The 19,298-nt window shown below is 39.5% G+C and overlaps 1 protein-coding gene across 3 annotated transcripts in view; it reads left to right on the top strand.

Moving 5' to 3' along the window:
- MTR (5-methyltetrahydrofolate-homocysteine methyltransferase) overlaps positions 1-19,298 on the top strand; it is a 124,472-nt gene that overhangs the window by 30,142 nt on the left and 75,032 nt on the right. For all 3 annotated transcript variants that reach the window (XM_065922243.1, XM_065922242.1, XM_065922241.1), the window contains 9 exons: positions 1,095-1,154; positions 1,902-1,996; positions 5,317-5,417; positions 6,450-6,511; positions 7,562-7,629; positions 9,853-9,932; positions 12,554-12,666; positions 15,919-16,059; positions 17,193-17,378. In XM_065922243.1, coding sequence (XP_065778315.1) covers positions 1,095-1,154; positions 1,902-1,996; positions 5,317-5,417; positions 6,450-6,511; positions 7,562-7,629; positions 9,853-9,932; positions 12,554-12,666; positions 15,919-16,059; positions 17,193-17,378 — 906 coding nt within the window. The remainder of the gene's footprint in view (positions 1-1,094; positions 1,155-1,901; positions 1,997-5,316; positions 5,418-6,449; positions 6,512-7,561; positions 7,630-9,852; positions 9,933-12,553; positions 12,667-15,918; positions 16,060-17,192; positions 17,379-19,298) is intronic.

The raw sequence follows: 19,298 nt of genomic DNA, 5'->3' as shown, positions 1-19,298 counted from the left end.
CAGCTCTTCCTCAGGGGAAATATTAGTTCATGGGTGGACTTCCTGTCAGCGTTTGTTTTGTTGTAATACGTACAGTGGAAGCACAAGCTGGAATCAAGATTGCTGGGAGAAATATCAATAACCTCAGATATGCAGATGACACCACCCTTATGGCAGAAGGTGAAGAACTAAAGAACCTCTTGATGAAAGTGAAAGAGGAGAGTGAAAAAGTTGGCTTAACGTTCAGTAGTCACAAAACTAAGATCATGGCATCTGGTCCCATCACTTCGTGGCAAATACATGGGGAAACAGTGGCTTGACTTTATTTTTTGGGGCTCCAAAATCACTGCAGATAGTGATTGCAGCCATGAAATTAAAAGATGCTTACTCCTTGGAAGGAAATTTATGACCAATGTAGGCAGCATATTAAAAAGCAGAGACATCACTTTGTCAACAAAGGTCCATCTAGTCAAGGCTATGGTTTGTCCATTGGTCATGTATGGATGTGAGAGTTGGACTATAAAGAAAGCTGAGCACTGAAGAATTGATGCTTTTGAACTTTGGTGTTGGAGAAGACTCTGGAGAGTCCCTTCGACTGCAAGGAGATCCAACCAGTTTATCCTAAAGGAGATCAGTCCTGGGTGTTCATTGGTAGGACTGATGCTGAAGCTGAAACTCCAATACTTTGGCCACCTGATGCGAAGACCTGACTCATTGGAAAAGACCCTGATGCTGGGAAAGATTGAGGGCAGGAGGAGAAGGGGATGACAGAGGATGAGATGGTTGGATGGCATCACCGACTCAATGGACATGGGTTTGAGTGAACTCCGGGAGTTGGTGATGGACAGGGAGGCCTGGTGTGCTGTGGTTCATGGGGTCGCAAAGAGTCGGACACGGCTGAACGACTGAACTGAACTGAATATGTACAGTGTTACCTGGAGAAAGGGGTATGGGTATTGTATGTTACATGGAGGACTTCCTTTTCCTCCCCAGGGAGCATGATATGTGTCTTATCTGAAGAGGCCTTGGTAAAAGGAACATTCTGATCAGCCTGTTAGACAGTGACATTTGACACAGTCTCTCAGTAACAAAGACGTCCTTTTTCTTCCTGGCAGGCAGCTTTGTTTGCAGTCCAAAAACTTTTTGAAGAGGAGTATGTTCCCCGGCCTGTCTTTGTAAGTTCTAAAGTATTTGCATGATGAATTTTGTGTGTTTTTTTTTTTTAATATCATTTTGAGGGTGGGGTTTTAGTTTTCCTGACATAGAACTTTGGAGAGTATTGATCATCTTTTAGGAACCAACTATTTTAACTTTCTCTGTTTACCTTCTTCCTACCACCACCTTCAGACCAATAGCAGTCTTATCTGTGGAAATGTGAAGACAATGAATCTAGAGGTGATTGGTGAAAGGCAGGCTGTTCCAAGGAAGCCTGGCTGAATTGGTCCCCCAGAGTCAAAGGCGCACTGTCTCTAGGGCCCAAGAAGGGACGGACTTGAATCTGACCATGAAGTGTCCACCACCAGAGACAGCAGACTGCCATTTCACTGATGCACTAGGCAGGCCCACACTGCTTGCTGAGAGTAGATTAGAACCCACAAGGGTTGTTAGACCAATCAGATGTTGGAGAGCAAGAGACCAGGATAACCTTAAATATCTGTGGAAAGTCCTCTCCAATAGGACTGGCGGTGTGAATCCTAAAGCCTCCCTGACTTTCCCTTTTCTCTGTTTCTGTGGCTTTCCAGCCCCTCCCCTGGGCACTTTGCTTTCATCTGTTTCCAACCATGGTTAAACGGTGTTGCCTTAAAGTTGAAGTGCTACAGTTCTCTTTCTTTTTTGTTTTTTAAAGCTTTTTAATTTTATTTTGTTTTTGAGACTGTATTCTTAAATCTATGTGGTTGACTGAGTTTACTTTGTCAATTCAGATTTCAGGGACAATTGTTGATAAAAGTGGGCGGACTCTCTCTGGCCAGACTGGGGAGGCATTTGTCATCAGTGTGTCTCATGCAGACCCACTCTGGTGAGTGATCATTCTTTCCCGCTTCCATTCCTTTTGGGGTTCATCTCTTCTGATGATTGCAGTCTGTGACCGGGGAGTGAAGGGCTTCTTCATATTCCCATGGTATCACTTGTGTGAAATATTGGCTTTCCTTGAGCTATATTCTGACTGCTCTGAGGACGTCAGAAGACCACAGCCTAAATGAATCAATTTGAGTTACTGGGAGAGTTCTTATACTCCTTGGACAAGCCAGGAAGTTGCCTTTTGGTCTGTGAATGTCCCTCTTATAGTTTAAGACTGCCTTGGCCCAGTAGAAACACTTTAAATCTATTATCAGCACTTAAAAACTGCAAGGCTTTTTTCACTCCCTGCTTGTGGAGCAACCAGAAACAGCCTAGTTTGGAATAAGGTGAAGCAGCCTAATTTGGAATAAAGTAGGAATTCTAAAACTCAGATTTTTATCTTTAAAATTAACATGGCTGGGACTTTCCTGGTGGTCCAGTGGCTAAGACTCTGCACTTCCAGTGCAAGGGGCCTGGGTTCAAATCCTGGTCAGGGAACTAGATTCCACATGCTGCAACTCCCAGTTCTCACACTAAACCAGTTTGAAGATCCCGAGTGCGACAACTAAGACCCATCACAGCCAAATAAATACATAACTATTTTTAAAAATTAGCGTGGCTTTTACCTTGTATTTTAAGATATCTCTCTATTTTTCTGATCAAAATGGCGATGAGATGGAAGCTCCTAGAGTATACACAGTTTCCTCCTGAGCCTTGTCCATGCGTGTGCTGCTTCTGTCTGGAGGCTGTGCCTGCCCTGCACTCTCATCCCCACACGTGAGCCTTTCAGTCCGTCCCTAGGGTCCTCTCCAGGGATCCTTCCCTCGCTTACCAGCCCAGGTCAATGTTCTTGTCAGAGTGCTCTGTGAACTTTTATTGTAGTCTTGGCCATGAAAATAAGAGTTATAGACATGTATTGGAAGTCTGCTGTGTGCCAGGCTCAGTTCTAAGTGCTTTATGCTCTCTTAATTTTGGCAACAACACCTTGAGGTAGCTGTTTGCTCTTCAGATCTTTTGTTTATTTTTTTGAGTTGGGTAGTTTTCTTATTGTTGAGTTTTAAGAATTTTTAAAAAAAGTGAATACCATATATGTGTTTTACAAGTATTTGTTCCCAGCCTATCTATGGCTTGTCTTCTCATGCTCTAAAAGTCTGCTCTTTCATTGGACAGAAGTTTTTAATTTTAGTGAAGTCCACCGTATCAATTTATTTTTCTTTCATGGAACCTGCTTCTGGTGCTGTATCTAAAACACATTGCCAAACCCATGGTCACGTAGATTTGTCTCTTATATAATCTTTATATTCATATTTATATCTTTAATAGTTTTGCAATTTACAGTTAACCATGTTGCATTAACTTTATGAAAGATGTAAGATCTGTGTCTAGATTAAGTTTTTCAAATGTGAATATCCAGTTGTTCCAGCACTGTTTCTTGAAAAAATAATCCTTTCTCCATTAGATTGCCTTTGCTTCTTTGTCAAAGGTCAGTTGATTCTGTTCCTAGACTCTATTCTGCTGCATTGCTCTGTGCTCTCATCAATACTGGAGATTCCTTTAGCTTTTCAGTGCATCTTGAAGTCAGGTAGTATCAGTCCTTCAACTTTGTTCTTCTCCTTCAAGAATTGTATTAGCAATTCTGGGTCGTTTACTTCTTCATGTAAACTTTAGGATCAGTTTATTGATATTCACAAATAACTTGCTGGATTTTAATTGATGTGTGTGAGTATATAAAATTGGGAAGAATTGATGTCTTTAGTATAATAAATCTTCTTGTTCACGAACTTGGGATATATCTCCATTTATTTAGATCTGCCTTGATTTCTTTCATCCGAGTTTTGAAGTTATACACAAGTATTTCATTTGTTTTGGTGCCATTGTAAATAGTGTTACGTTTCGTATTTCAAATTTCAGTCGCTTATTGCTAGTGTATAGGTAAGCAGTTAACTTTTGTATATGAACCTTGGACTTTACAGTTTGGGTTCAAAGAGCGTTTTAGATGATTCTTTGGAATAGTAATAGATAGTCTTACCTGTGAACAAAGACAGATTTGTTTCTTCCTGTCCAATCTGCATACCTTTTATTTTCCATCTTCTCTTAATGCCCTCCTAGGACTCCTAGCATGACATTTAGCAGGAGGCGAGAGAAGTCATCCTTACCTTGTTCCAGATCATGTGGGAAAAACATTTAATTCTACATCATTAAATAGATGTGCTTAAAAAAAAAAATAGATGTGCTTTACCAATGTGAGAAGTGTTCTTCTTTTCCTAGTAAACTAGGAGTTTTTATCACAAATGAGAGTAGTGAATTTGCTAAATAAACTGTTTATTGTGGAATTATTTCAGATTTGCAGAAAAGTGGCACACAGGGTAGAGAGTTCTGTATGCTCTTCAGCTGGGTTTTTTTTTTTTGTTTTTTAATCTAGTTTTTTCTAATGTGACAACATGCATTACCTGTGATACTTTCGGCAAAACTAAAAACATATTACTGTTATCTAAACTCCACACTTTATTCAGGTTTCAAGTTTTTCCACACTCTTCTTTTTCTGTTCCAGGTTCTAATCTAGTATATCACATTGCACTAAGAAATCATAATAAAGGGAAAAAAGTAAAACATGAGAAAATAAAAGATGACATAGTCCCAGTCACTTCATAGTTAATTCTTGAATTCCTGAAGGCCTTGGCAGCTCCCACTGAGAGTGGCTTTGGAGGGGTTTAGCAGCTCTGCTTTGATCTGTTTTGAGTAAGTTTCATTTGCAAAACACAGAGCTCCTTGGTTAGAAGTCAACCCACTTAATTTATAAGATGACAAATTCTAAGTCCAAGGTCATGTTGCAAGTCAGTTGGAGCAAGGGCCAAGTCTTGATCTCCTAGACTCCTAAAGTGTCTTCCATATACCATTAATATTCCATCTACCTGCACGATTTTCCTTTTTCTTTCTCTTCAATATTGCTTTTCAATCAGTGTTTATTAGCAGTGGTAATTTGCAGACATTTTTGTTTCGTGGTATACCAGTGATGAAGCTGTGAACTTATTTTTTTATGTATAGTCTGGATCCTTAAGCTGTAAGATCATCTAATGTTGCAGACATGGGCAGAAATATTTAGTGCTGCAAGGAACATCAGTGAGGTGGCTTTGACTGGAGCTGAGTTAAATGTACTTCAAATCAAGAGATTTATTATCTGCTTGTTTTAAAATATACTGTTTTCCTCATCATAACTTTGTATATGTATAAATATTTAGCCTAAAAGAGGGTGCTTCTAATCTCTTTTTGTTTTTTCAGCATTGGATTAAATTGTGCTCTGGGTGCTGCTGAAATGAGACCTTTTATTGAAACAATTGGAAAATGTACAACAGCTTATGTTCTCTGTTATCCCAATGCAGGTATGTGCTTCAGGGGAGTCACACATAGGAGAATCCAGATACACAAGACCTGAGTAGATAGGGAAACAGATCTGGATTAAAAGAGTTTGTTTTGCAGATCTTAGGATATAGTCAGCTTTTATAATAGGAATTTTTTAAATGAAGACTACTTGGGTCTGGACAACTGTTTCCCTCTAGATATGAAGGAACAGTTTGGCTCAGCCTGAAAGTGTCAGAAGTGGACAGAGCTTGGGGGAATGAGGCCTCATTGCTTAACTGACCAGAATCTTGGAATTGGTGACAGTGCCTGCCATGTGGGCATGGCCAAAGCGATGAGTGCAAAGGCCCTGTGTGAGAGCCTGCTTTGTTCCTCTGTGTCAGCAGATGAGCAGATGAAGAGCCTGTTACTTTTCCTCCTTTTAAGTTAGGACATCAAATTTATGGTATATAAAAATTCCTAAGGTAAATGTAGACAGTTTTTAAGCTGTCCATTTAATATTGATAATCCATCTTGGGTTAACCAGATTTCCTGGTGTATGTTTTTGAGCAATAGGAGTAAGATAACTAGAAGTGGATAATAAATAAAACAGGAAATTGGATAATTAGATGCTGAAGTCTTACTTGGGAAAACTTACTTGAAAGGGGATGGGTTGTATTTTGGTTGTTTTTAATTGCATGCCCGGTGCTTGATAGTTCAAAGGATGTGTGGTACTCCCTCAAACCTTCCCCTCTGGCAGCTAGGTGACTAGAATTAATTTCCTTTATAGGAAGGGGAGGGTTAGAGGTGGGGAAATTCTGTCCAATGTAGTAGTGATACTTTTCTTTGAAATGGAAAAGAAATAATGGATATTTATTTTCCTCTGTGATTTTGTTGCTGTTCGATATGTTGTCTCTGTACTTATTATGTTTAATACTAAGAATTCTTATTTTTTAAAGTAATCTTGCTTTAATTATAAATAAAAAGTTTTCTAACCTTTTAACCTAAAGCCTTTACAAATACTATACCTGTTTGTGAAAATAATTTCCAGTAATGGTTGAAATATGCTTTCTTAGGTCTTCCCAATACCTTCGGTGACTATGATGAAACTCCTCACATGATGGCCATGCACTTAAAGGTCACGAATCCTCTTTCACTTGGTTTTTAAGAGATAGAGAAATGGAATTTTTGATTTAGAATATTTAGACATAGACTTTGCCTCTAAAGAAAACCCAATGTGTATATAAGAAATAAGAGCTTAAGATGAATGAATATGATGGAGGCAGAGGAAGGGGCTTGCTGTCAGCATCGTCTCCACAGTGGAAAGAAGTGGATTCCCAGGGGGCCCAACCCAGGCTAACAAGCCTGTCCTCTGAGGGCTCCCCAGTGGTCTTCTCCACCCACAGGCTGCTCGGTGGGGTTGGCATCTCTTTGCTCCCATTGTCATTTCCCCCGCTCTGCTTCTCTCATACACCTTCCATCTTTGAAGTCCTGGTTTACAAAACCGTACTGCCCACAACTCCTCCTTATTTCTAAACCCTGGGTCTCTTTTCCTCCTTCCTTGGATTTTTAGCTTCTGGCTTATTGACGTTGTCTCCTAAAGTATTTCTGACTTAATTCTTATGATTTCAGTACCTTATGTAGAAGCTGTTTCCAGTACTGTCACTTCTCAGTTCCTTGAGTTCCTCTCTCGGTTATCTTGTCCTTCAGACCAACTGTGGTTAAACTCCAGACCCACATTATGCATTATGTAACCTCTATCACTTGTGGTCATTGGAGTACTTGAAATGTGGTTGTTGTGACTGAGGAACTGAAATTTTGATTTTTGCAACATGTGAATTTAAATTTAAAAACTAATAACTTACATGTTATTGGAAAGTACATTATTCAGTTCACATTCATTCTGCTCAGCGTATGGGTAAAAAAAAATTTTATTATGATCAGATAGGCAGATGTCTCATTGCATTTCATCTGAACTGTTCTTTGCTTTTAACCTTGTGTCTGAGTCTTGTGAAGGCTTGATATCTAGAGTCAAATATGTTTAGCTCTCTTTTAAATGTGAACTTAGTTATTCAGGAAATGTGGATGGTGGTGAACTTAGAATTGATGGTGGATTGATGGTGAATTGATGGTGGTGAACTTATAATTCATATGAACTCTCTGAAACTTTTTCATTTTCTAAATGCAGGATTTTGCTGTTGATGGCTTGGTCAACATAGTTGGTGGATGCTGTGGTACGACACCAGATCATATCAGGTGATAATCACTTCTAAGTGTTTAATTTTTTTGTTAATGGGATGAGTTGTGTCCCCCTCAAAATTCATAGATCGAAGCCCTAATCCCCAATTCTGAATATGACAGTAATTAGAGGTAGGGTGGTTAAGCAGGTAATTAAGGTAAAATGAGGTCGTGTGAATAGATCCTGATCCAGTGTGTGACTGATGAGGACACAGACACACACAGGAGGGGACCCTGTGAAAACACAGGGAGAAGAGAGTTGTTTAGAAGCCAAGGAGAGGAAACCAGTCCTGCTGATGGCTTGACCTGAGACTTCTAGCCTCCAAAACTTTGAGAAATGGATCTTGCTGTTTAAACTCCTCAGCCTGTGGTATTTAATTATGGCAGTCCTAGCAAACTAGGATACTTTAATTTTTATAAAGTACAAAAATAATAAAGTGAAATCCCGTGTGACTAAGACATAATTTCCATAATTTTCAGCATTTTGCTCTTCTTATTCTATCTATTCTCTAACTTCTTTTTCCCCCTTAGATGATTATAAGCAAATCCTAGCTACTTTAACATTGTACCTTTAAATCCCTGATTAATATTCCAATGTTCAATTCCAATGCTCAAGGAAGGACAGCTCATATGTGGAGAAATACCTGCCTCCACTAGATTCTTTCATGGACAGAAAAGTCAGTAAGCAGCAAGCACCTTGAGGTCAAGAAGAGCATCTTCACCTCGCCTGGCACAGTCACCACTTAACCCCTGTTGTTAAGGGTTAAGGAAGGGAGTGTGAGACAGGACTTGGTGAAGAGGATTGAAATTGAAAAAATATTGGAGTGAAACATAGTTGAGGACTGTTTCTGTTTTTATTTTTTTCCCTAAAGTGACTGATGATCATATTTTGAGCCAGTCACCTGACTGTTCTGCGTCTGTTTCATACCTATAAAATGTTGACTGTATGAATTGCCTAATGTTGTGCCGCTTTTGTTGACCTCTGTGATAGACTCTATTCAAAGTGAAAGTGAAGTTGCTCAGTCAAGTCCGACTCTTTACAACCCCATGGAGCCCACCAGGCTCCTCCATCCATGGAATTTTCCAGGCAAGAGTACTGGAGTGGGTTGTGATTTCCTTCTCCAGGAGACTCTATTAAGAGTCTATAATTTTTTAAACATCTTTTAAGTACTATTTGAAAGCTATTAATAGTTGAGGATCTCTTTTTGGTTTTAAGGTTATCTCCTCCTTTATAGGGCTTCCCTTGTGGCTCAGCTGGTAAAGAATCTGCCTGCAAGGCGAGAAATCTGGGTTCAAACCCTGGGTTGGGAAGATCCCTCGGAGAAGGGAACGGGCTACCCACTCCAGTGTTCTGGCCTGGAGAATTCCATACACTGTATAGTCCTTGGGGTCACAAAGAGTCGGACATGACTGAGCGACGTTCACGTTCACCTTCCTCCTTTATAAAAGAGTTGCTTTAAAAATACCTGTGTGTGTGTGTGTGTGTGTGTGTGTGTGTGTGTGTGTGTGTGTGTGTGTGTGTGTATGTCTGTTTATCTATCTCTGTATATGTATATTTGCTGCTTTTATTTTGTCATTCATGTATTCATTTGGGGGGCTGTAGTGAATGGTTCATACTGGTCCTGATCAATTTAGTAGAGCAGGCAGATTTTTCAAGGCTGATCAGAGACATATTTCATTGAAGCCGAGAAGGTTCCAAAGACTATGAATAACTAAAACAAATTTCCAAGAGTAGTTATTTTGTAGTTTTAGTGATGTCTTACTCTGAATCCTCTCTACTGTGTATGTGTGCTTGAGAATAAAATACCTAAAGGATTTAATTACCTTTGCTCCAGGCATCTACTCTCCTCTTTACTCTTCCTTCCCAACAGTGAAGCCTTTTTTTCTTTTAAATTACTGTGTGGATTAAGGACATCTTCAGGTTTGATAAAGGGGTGGAGGAGATTTGCTGTTTGCATTTGTGTAAACTGTCTCATATCTGTAGGTGCATGTTTGTAGGTTCACGTCTGTGAGCATAGAAACTGGTATAGTCAATACACAGCAGACAGGACAGATTCAGAAATATGAAATATTATAGATTTATTTTCTGCATTACTGAGAAAACTAAAAAGCACAATTGCTGCTGCACATTTGGAACTAGGTATATAATTATGTTAAACAGACTTAATGTCATAGCTGGAAATTATCTTAATTGAATTTTGTTCTGAGTTAATGGATATTGTGTTTTCTCTTTTAACTCAGAGAAATTGCTGAAGCTGTGAAAAACTGTAAGCCTAGAGTTCCACCTGCCACTGTTTTTGAAGGGCATATGCTACTGTCTGGTAAGTCGTAAAGATGTGATTTTTTTTTATAATTTCAGAAATCCTTTGTAGATTAAGTTTGTATGTTTAGTCTATGTGGTAGTGATGTTTATGCCAAGGAACTTGTTTATTAGGTCAAAGAAGACTATGTATTTTTCTTGGCACTTAAATTAATTCTGGTAAAGAACCCTTTGTTCTTTTTAGGGATGGGAGCAGGAAGGTACTGACTTCACGGAAATGTGAATGAAGGCATGGGTAGTGCCCTTGGTCAGAATTACTGTGCACTGCTTTGAAAATGTACATGGGCCACAGCCTAACAATTTTAATTGTCAGATTTGTTGCTAGTTGCTAAAAAATCTAGCCCAGGCTCAAGGTTTTTTAATGATGGTAGTCTCTTCCTAGAAAGTTTTATGTGCTTCTAAAATATTATTGTCATGCTTTTATGTTGAGTGTGTGTTCAGGACTTTACAAAGAGTTGTAATGTCTGTTATTCTGTTTTGTTCTCAACAACCCTCTGGGGTAAGCAGCTTCCCTTCTTCAGAGTAAGCTTCAATGTTCAAAAGAGTGTTGGTAAAATAGGTTATCATGCCAACTATTAGAAAAAAAACTTTAAATTTTATATTTTTTCCCACAACACTTTAATGTTGTATTCTTAGATAATATCTTTAAGCCCAAAGGAAAATGTATATACAGTTTCTTAGAGAACCTGCAAATAGCACACACAAGGAATTATGCACCCTAACTGAGAATTTAACATTTCTCTAAACTGATGTATTTGTGTTCCATATGTTCTCCTAAGAAAAGTGAAATAAAGTACAATAAAAGTAATACCTACTTTTTTCACTCAGAACATGCTACATAGAATTAATCCCAGTGAGAGAGATGAAGTTGAGTTAAAAATATACCTTTTCAATCAACCCTTTTTTCCTTTTTATTCTCCAGAAGACAGGATAAAATTAGAAAAAGAGGGATTTGTGATTTATGATACACCCCCTACCCTGAAAAAAGGGCTTTTATCAGAGAGAGGTGTGGTGGAATAGTTTATTTCATCCTTAGATCTTACTTCGGCCAAAGTGTTAGTTGTTCAGTCATGCCCAGTTCTTTGCGACTCTGTGGACTGTGTCCTATCAGGCTCCTCTGTCCACAGAATTCTCCAGGCAAGAATACCAGAGTGGGTTGCCATTCCCTTCTCCAGGGGACCTTCCCGACTCAGGGATCGAACCTGGGTCTCCCATATTGTAGGCAGATTCTTTACCATCTGAACCACTTCAGCCAAGGACTAAGTTAAAATGGTTAACCTTTGCCACAATCGAAATAGGAGATAACCATTTAGTTATGATTTTTAAAGAGTTTATATATGTAAGAATGAAAGAATTCTTTCTTCTGATTTGAATTTCACGTGCTATATCTAAATTGTTTTTAAAAACCACCTTCAATCAGATTTTAGAAGAATAACATCAAACATACTCTCTTTAATTGTTCTTTTCTAAATTGCAGGCTTGAGAATAAATGTAGTTTTTCTGTCAGATACTTCAGATTCATAATAGATAAGAATGTGTTGTGTGAAATGCTTTTAGAGCAGTGCAGCAGGGCCTCTCCGGCATTTAAATGTTGGCAGCCTGCCTGTGTGCCCTGGGATCTCCAGGTTCTAACTAAAGAGCAGGGGTACTCAGAGGCTGCCATGGGGGAATGAGGCCGTGAGGATGGTACCAATGGGGAAGGAAATCACTGGCCCAAACTGGGAAGTGGTAGTCTTTCAAGTTAGGGAACAAAAGACCTGGAGTCGTTTGGTAAGCTCAATCCTCTGAGACAAGTCCCCTGGGGTGTTGACTAAAATGGCTGTACGGGGCTTGTAACCCGGGACTGACTGACCGCAGAGCCTGCCTGTGACCATCTAGCAAGGGTTCTGCTTCTAATACTGTAAATATAAGGGGTAGAACAAAAACAGTTAAAGGTCATTTCCTCGGGCAGTACTTTATACTGCATGTTGCTTTTTTCCTCAGAGTAACATATGCACAGTAATTATCTGATATTTGCCCCTAATTTATCAGCTTTTAACTGGGAGATGCTATTGTCCCTTGACAAGTAAAGAGGAGCAATACAGGTAAGTGGCTTGCCCAGGGTCAGCTGTCTCCCAGTGTTCAGCACGAGTCCTTCCTCATGACCCTGTTGGGCCTCAATGATTATTGGTTCTTGGCCTCTGAATCAAAGAGATGAGATAAAACTCTAAATACACGGTTGGTAGGATTAAGAAAGCTTACTCCATCTGGTTTCGAGCCAATGTCTGAATGGACAGCTGGGGAGCATTCCTTTAGTTCTAACCTCATGGCTTTTGCCCCAGACTCTTGGTTACATAAGAATATGTTGATAATTTTGCCTTATTACTCAGAGCTGGTTATGATTCAGCTCTTTAGAGAAATTTGCAATTTAAAACCCGGAAATATTTCTTCTTTTGAGAGTTCTGGTTGTAAACATAGAGACTTGTACTCTGTTTAAATATCCCTAGGGGAAAAGGCCATGCCTAGCTAGTCAGATGGAATATGGCATAGAAACTTCTTTTCTATCTCATGACAACATTTGTTTGCTGTCTCTTTTTGTTACATGTATTTTCAGAAAATTTTCAAAATACTTCTCCTTTTAAGGTCTAGAGCCCTTCAGGATCGGACCATACACCAACTTTGTTAACATTGGAGAGCGCTGTAACGTTGCAGGATCCAGGAGGTTTGCTAAACTCATCATGGGAGGAAATTATGAAGTGAGCATCATTAATAAGACCCTTGAGGCATCCGCCATGTGTTTTGGCTAAGACAGCAGCAAACAAAGCTGCTCTGCCTTTGAGAGCATTGCTAGCAGAGCTGCTAGACAGTGTGAGAATGGTAAAGTGTGTTTGCAGCTGGCCGGGCTGGTGGGAGGATGAGGCTTAGAAAAACCAAAGTTGCTCTTGTTGATATTTGTCAAAAATGCACCCGAGGTATGAAATGGGATGAGATGGGAAGAACCCAGGTTCTAGCTGTTTCTATTAATTGTGAAATTTTAAAAGTTTGAAGATACTGTTCATTTCAGCTTCTCACAAATCCTTTAAAGAAATGGAAAGCCAAGAAAATTCCCACTTATTTTCTCATGACCACATCAGATACTGACCAGCATGATATTATTGATTCTGTTTACTGTAAACTACAATAAACAAGCAAACACTAAAGAAAGAATAGGCCCTGCCTTGAAAAGTTTTGCCCTAGTGTTCTTAAACTTGATCACTCTATGAATGAGCAGAATTAATCCAGAGAGAGCCCACCAAGGACAAACTTCTTTTTTCTTATGCAAATATGAAGTTAAAACATGGAGGAATCTGATCTGGGCATTAATGATTTTATTTTTTTCGTTAGCCTTCTCTCATTTTAAGATTTTGAAAACATTTACATCTTCCAGCAACCAGTATCAAAGTAAACTTAGTTTTAGTCACAGAGAAAGTATGCATTTATCATCCTTTATGAATGTGTTAATGATTGCTCTGTGGTGTCCCTTGGAGGTCTGTTTTGCAGGTACATCAGTTATATGGTTATATGCTTCATGATGGTTCCCGTCTGTCCTCTTCCCTTCATTCCTGCCTACTACTCAACCAGCACATCCTGCTGCCATGGTCTCCCCCAGTTCAGAAGCTTTCATGGGGTGGCTTTTTTTGCACGTGGGATGCAACCCAAACTCCTAGGCCATCATCCAGTCCTCTTCAGGTAGACACCAACCTGCCTTCTGTCCTGACCTGTCATCTGAATGTTCCAGGAGGCGTTCTTCTGCCTCCAGGCCTTCATTCATGTCTACTCTTATGAAATCCCTACGACCGTTCATGGTGATGTAGAGTTCTGCAGTGATGGTGTTCTCTTTGTGTTTTGATAATTAAAACCATTCTATGGTGTTCCTTTCAGTCTGGGATTTGATAGATTTGCTACTGAGAGCAGACGGCATTTTAGGAAGAAGCAGGCAAGTGGGAGTGGTATCTGTCATCTCATAAGGTCTTACTACATGCCTGTCACTGTCCTCAGCGCTTTGCAGCCATTTTTGACTTCCATCTTTTCAGACCTGTGAGAGAGGTGCTGTTATCATCCCCATTTTACAGATGTCCAGCTGGAAGCTTGGGGGAGGTTAAACCACTTGCCTGTTGTTTCACAGCAAGTGAATGTTAGACCCTAAGTCCTCCAAGCCTGTACCCTTCACCACTCTGCTGTCTCAGCAGGGATGGGGCTGGGAAGTAGGAAGTGGGTGGTGAGGAATGACTCCTCGCTGGATTCTAGTGCGCCTGTTTAGTGCTCTCTCAAGGTTCTGTGGTTACGTGAATGAACACTGACCTGAGAGAAAGTCCAGTCCAGTCTGTTTACTCAACTTGTACATCTTTAAACAAATGACTACATCCCTTGGAGCATGTGTGGGAAGTTGGACCCCTGAGCTGTTATTCTGTTGCTCTTCTGATGTAGAAAGGTCAGGCACTAGCATCTCTATTTTGTGTCTTTTGACCTCTGGTCTAAACAGGTCACTGCTTACTGTCTCCCCTCTGCTTCCTCCGGTTTGTTTCCCAGGGGCAACTGAAGCCACTCCCTCTCAGGTGGCCTTCTCTCTTCAGTCCTCAGAGATCTCGCCCTTCCAGGTGTTTAGGCAGGACATTTGACTCACATTGTATGGCAGTGTCCATAGCTTCTCATAGGATTGTCGTATGCCCTCAACTAGATGTAAGCCCTTCAAGAACAAGGACTATGACTTATGCTTCTTTTTATTCTTTATGGTATTTAATGTATTGCTGATATCAAAACACTTTTTGATTTGCTGAATCTTATTGCAACCCTTTTTTCTGTGTAATGTTGGATCATTGTGAATGGAATTCCCTCGAGCCTGTGCCAGAGGGTCTCATGCCTCTTCTCTCATGATTGCTAAAAATTTCTATTTGATTTTCTTTGACTAAGAAAAAATTAGGACAACATTAGAATCTACTGTTGATTTTATCCCTGCTTATTTTATTACACTATGAAACGTACAACAAAGACTTAAAGTCTCTACTGTATCAGTCAGTTAGAAAACTTTATTGAACACATCTGTTTTGCCTATCATTGTTCAAACAAAAGTGGGAGATACATAAGACCTTTCTCAATTTTCCAAATGCTTAAAATCTGTTTCAGAGAATAAGCTCATATTTGTGAAACCATGAGGAAATGGTAATGTCATATACTATGTGATAATGTTTATCATTGTTGCAGATGTTTAGAGGCAGCCAGTCATTGTGGAATAAGCAGTGTTTCCCAAAGTATGTTCTCTGGAACACTGATCCTACAGCATATTCCTTAAATGATCATAAGTGGAAAATGCTGTGTATTGTATTTTGTACTTGGAGATTTACAGTGTATAATAATGTATTAATGGATTTGAAAATCCTTTTAGCATAAAAAAGTTTAACTTATATTTCACATAACTGCTGTCAGTAACCTGCAGTGAATGCTTTGCATGATTTGGTGAATATTGAAGAGTTAGATAAGTTTTGGATGGTTTCTGTAATGACTTTTCTTGAAGGAGGTGGGACTTGAGCTGGGTCTTAAATAGTATAGAAAGGGAGGGGATTGTGTTTGAAGCAGAGGGAACAATATGTGTGACACAGGTAGAAGCAGATTTGGCTGGGTGAAGTGTGCCAGGGTTTGGGGAGATGTTGAGTTGGATAAGAAGATGGGGCAGGTCCCCAGGACCTGGAACACCATGCTGAGGGAGTGAGATTCTTTACGGGAGGAATCAGAGCCTCTGTGGGTTCTGAGGAGTGATGAATTGTGATGGAAGAGATTTTTAGGAAAGGTTCATCTGTGAAGGTTGAGAGCAGCTCAGGGTCGGGGTAGAGGGTGGCGCTGGTGGTGAGGGGCTGGCTAGCTAGCCTAATGGAATTGGAAGGGACTGCCCGGGATGGTGAAGGACTACTTTTGTCAGCCTTTTCTTGAGTCACCCTCTCCTGATGCTGCTTCCTCTTGAATTCTTTCCTCAGGAAGCACTGAGTGTTGCCAAAATGCAGGTGGAAATGGGAGCCCAGGTGTTGGATATTAACATGGATGATGGCATGCTGGACGGTCCAAGTGCAATGACCAGATTCTGCAACTTCATTGCTTCCGAGCCTGACATTGCCAAGGTCGTACAGAACTCAATTCATCAAGGGAATTTGCACGTGCTGCTCTGTCGCTCATTTGACCTTGTCACTTTTCCCTTTGTCTGTCATCTCATACACTGGTTTTCTGTTGTACTGTGTTGAAAACCCAGTAGTTTCTGATTGTCTGTTTTCTCACATGATGGCAGCCTTTCATTATAAACCAGACTTCAGAGAAAAAGGTGTGACAGTAGTGCGACTGTTTCCAAGGTCTGGAATTGGTCACAAGGATTATTGAACTTCCTCTGGTGTCTGGATAGGCTAAGAACTAACTTTTCATGTCTCTGAAAGATATACTTACCTGTTGCTACCAAGTCATTAGTTCTGTTTCTACCACAGACTAGGGAACTCAGATAGTCCTTCCTTATTGCAGGAAGAAGGGACCTTTTTAGGCATAGCAGAGTAAGACAAAATTATAAAACAAGATTAAATTGAGGTATTAATGTCAGCTTTTACATTTGTTCTTTAAGATGAAAGTTAATTTTTGTGTCAAGCTTTTCAAAACTTTTAGATGGGTTCTAAAAAATTTAAAATGTTCATTTCTTTACCATTGAATTTGTGATGAGGAGTGAGTTTTGACTTTTTTTTTTTTTTTTTTTAATTCTTTTCAGGACACTTTCTAGTGTCTTAAGAGCTAGGGCTGTCATTTTTTTGTTAAGATGTTTAAGTGAGAAGTCCTGTGGTGAGCACTGAATTACATTAATCCATCCTTCATTTGTGTCTTAAAGCTTTGCACTTAAAAGCCTCAAGGCTTCTCTGGGAGTAAATATTTTGAGAATTTAAGGTGAAGAGAAGCTAAATGACCTGTTTAAAATCAGAATCAGAGGGGGCAACATGACCCCAGTGAAAAGACTTCTGTGCTCTCATTCTGATATTTAGCTATGATCTTTTGAGTTACCAGTTTCTGGCCCACACATGAGGTCTCTTTTTAGACTGGAATTACTCCAAATATTTTGGTATTTAGGAACAAGAGTAAGATTAAAATCCTATCTCTGTCACACTGCTGTTATTTGTTTGTTGTTTCTCTAAAGAAGAAAGAGGGAATATGTGAGAGTCCTTGGAAGGGGATTTGTAGGGACTTGCTGTGCTTCTGTGATGTCTTGCCTTTCTGACCTCAGGTGCCCTTGTGCATTGACTCTTCCAATTTTGCTGTGATTGAAGCCGGGTTAAAGTGCTGCCAGGGAAAGTGCATTGTTAATAGCATCAGCCTGAAGGAGGGAGAGGATGACTTCTTGGAGAAGGCCAGAAAGATTAAGAAGTTTGGAGCTGCCGTGGTGGTTATGGCTTTTGATGAAGAAGGACAGGTAAGTGATTTCTTTTGATCCGACTTCATTGTGTTACACAGTGGCTTAAAGCAGTGGAAGAGAACTGAGTCCAAAACCGATGTGTATACCGTATGTACCATACATATGTGTACACACACATGGGCATACCTTAGAAATACCATGGGTTCCATTCCAGGCCACTGCAATAAAGCAAACATCGTAGGAAAGCCAGTCACATAAAATTTTGGTTTCCTAGTGCATAGAAAAACTATGTTTGCACTATACTGTAGTCTATTAAGTGTGCAGTAACATTGAAAGTGAAAGTGTTTGTCGCTTAGTCGTGTCTGACTCTTTGCAACCCCATGGACTGTAACCCACCAGGCTCGTCTGTTCATGGATTTCCCAGGCAAGAATACTGGAGTGGGTTGCCATTTTCCCTTCTCCAGGGGATCTTCCCAACCCAGGGATCAATTGTCTAGGAAAAAAGTACATACCTTAAATTAAAAATACTTTATTGCTAAAAACTGCTATCATCTGAACCTCCAGTGAGTTATAGTAGTAGCATCAAAGGTCACCATAACAAGTAGAATAATAACAAAGAAGTTTGAAACATTGCGAGAATTACTGAAATGTGACATAGACATGAAGTGAGCAAATGCTGTTGGAAAAGTGATATCAATGGATTTGCTTGATGCTTGGTTGCCACATACCTTCAGTTTGTAAAACAATGCAGTATCTATGAAGAACAGTAAAACAAGGTCTGCATCTGTATATACGTATATATGTCTGTGTGTATATATATATGTGTGTGTGTGTATACACCTGTTTACATCTATCTATATATGAAAATTTGATTATATAGTAGTCTCTACATCAGTTGAAAAAGGAATTATTCAATAAATACTATTGGATAACTGGCTGTGATTTTGGAAGAAAGTAAAAGTTGAGCACAATTTCCCACCATATACCAAAATAAAATATACATCAATTAAAGGTCTAAATGTTTAAAAAAAAAAAAAAAAAGCCAAAAGAATATATGGGAAAATATTTATCTAAATTTAGGAAGCCAGAAATAAAACTGATAGATCTATTTATATAAAAATGTAAAACTTTGTAGGACAAAACATATGGTTTATTTGCAGAATGAGTTACAACAGTGGGTTAGTACTCCTAAAATGCAAAGAGTTTCTATAAATCAGAGAGTAAAATACCCCTATCAAGTCAGTGGAAGAATGAATAAAGAAGATGAGCCCCAATTTTTAGAAAAAGAGACACAAAATAGCCAATGAATATCCTAGGTCATGCATTCATTTTTCCCTTGTAGAGTGATTTTCTTAGTTGGTAAAAGTGGAATGGCTAGGTCAAAGAGTGTACACATGTGACATTTTGATATACATTGTTAAATTTTCCTTCTCAAAAGTCATCTTCGCTACTAGTTAAATGTGGTAAGGCCAGGTGGCATAATTTTTATTTTTTTACCAAAGGTATGACTATGAAGATAGTTAGACATATCTTGCTTTATGAAAACATAAAACATATGTTGTTTTATGAAAAACAAAAGCCCTAGGCCTCCAGATCCCCAGACAACCACTTACAACTTAGCTGATTCTTGTATCATTTACCTCCTCATCTTCAAATTCCAGTTTTAGTTATTACTTATTGCTGTTCTAGTGGTTAAGGACTTGACTTTTTCATCATCCTCTACCCCCACTCCATCCTTTTATCCCCCCATCCTTCCAGTGTAATTTCAGTTGTAACTATTTTTGGCACTTATATTAAGTAGTATAAAAGTACTTAGAACTGCCAGAACTTGCACAGGACTGGGATAGACTCTTGCAGGGCACAACAGAAGCTTGTGCACCAGGACCCAGGAGAAAGGAACAGTGACCCCCCAGGAGACTGTTCTGGACTTGCCTGTGGGTGTCTGGGGTGGGTCCTGGAGTCTCCGGCGGAGGCGTG

The sequence above is a fragment of the Muntiacus reevesi genome, chromosome 2 (genome assembly GCF_963930625.1).
Source record: "Muntiacus reevesi chromosome 2, mMunRee1.1, whole genome shotgun sequence".
In the NCBI taxonomy this organism is placed as follows: domain Eukaryota; kingdom Metazoa; phylum Chordata; class Mammalia; order Artiodactyla; family Cervidae; genus Muntiacus; species Muntiacus reevesi.
Note: the sequence above shows the minus strand (reverse complement) of the source record. Positions and strands in the feature narration are given on the sequence as shown.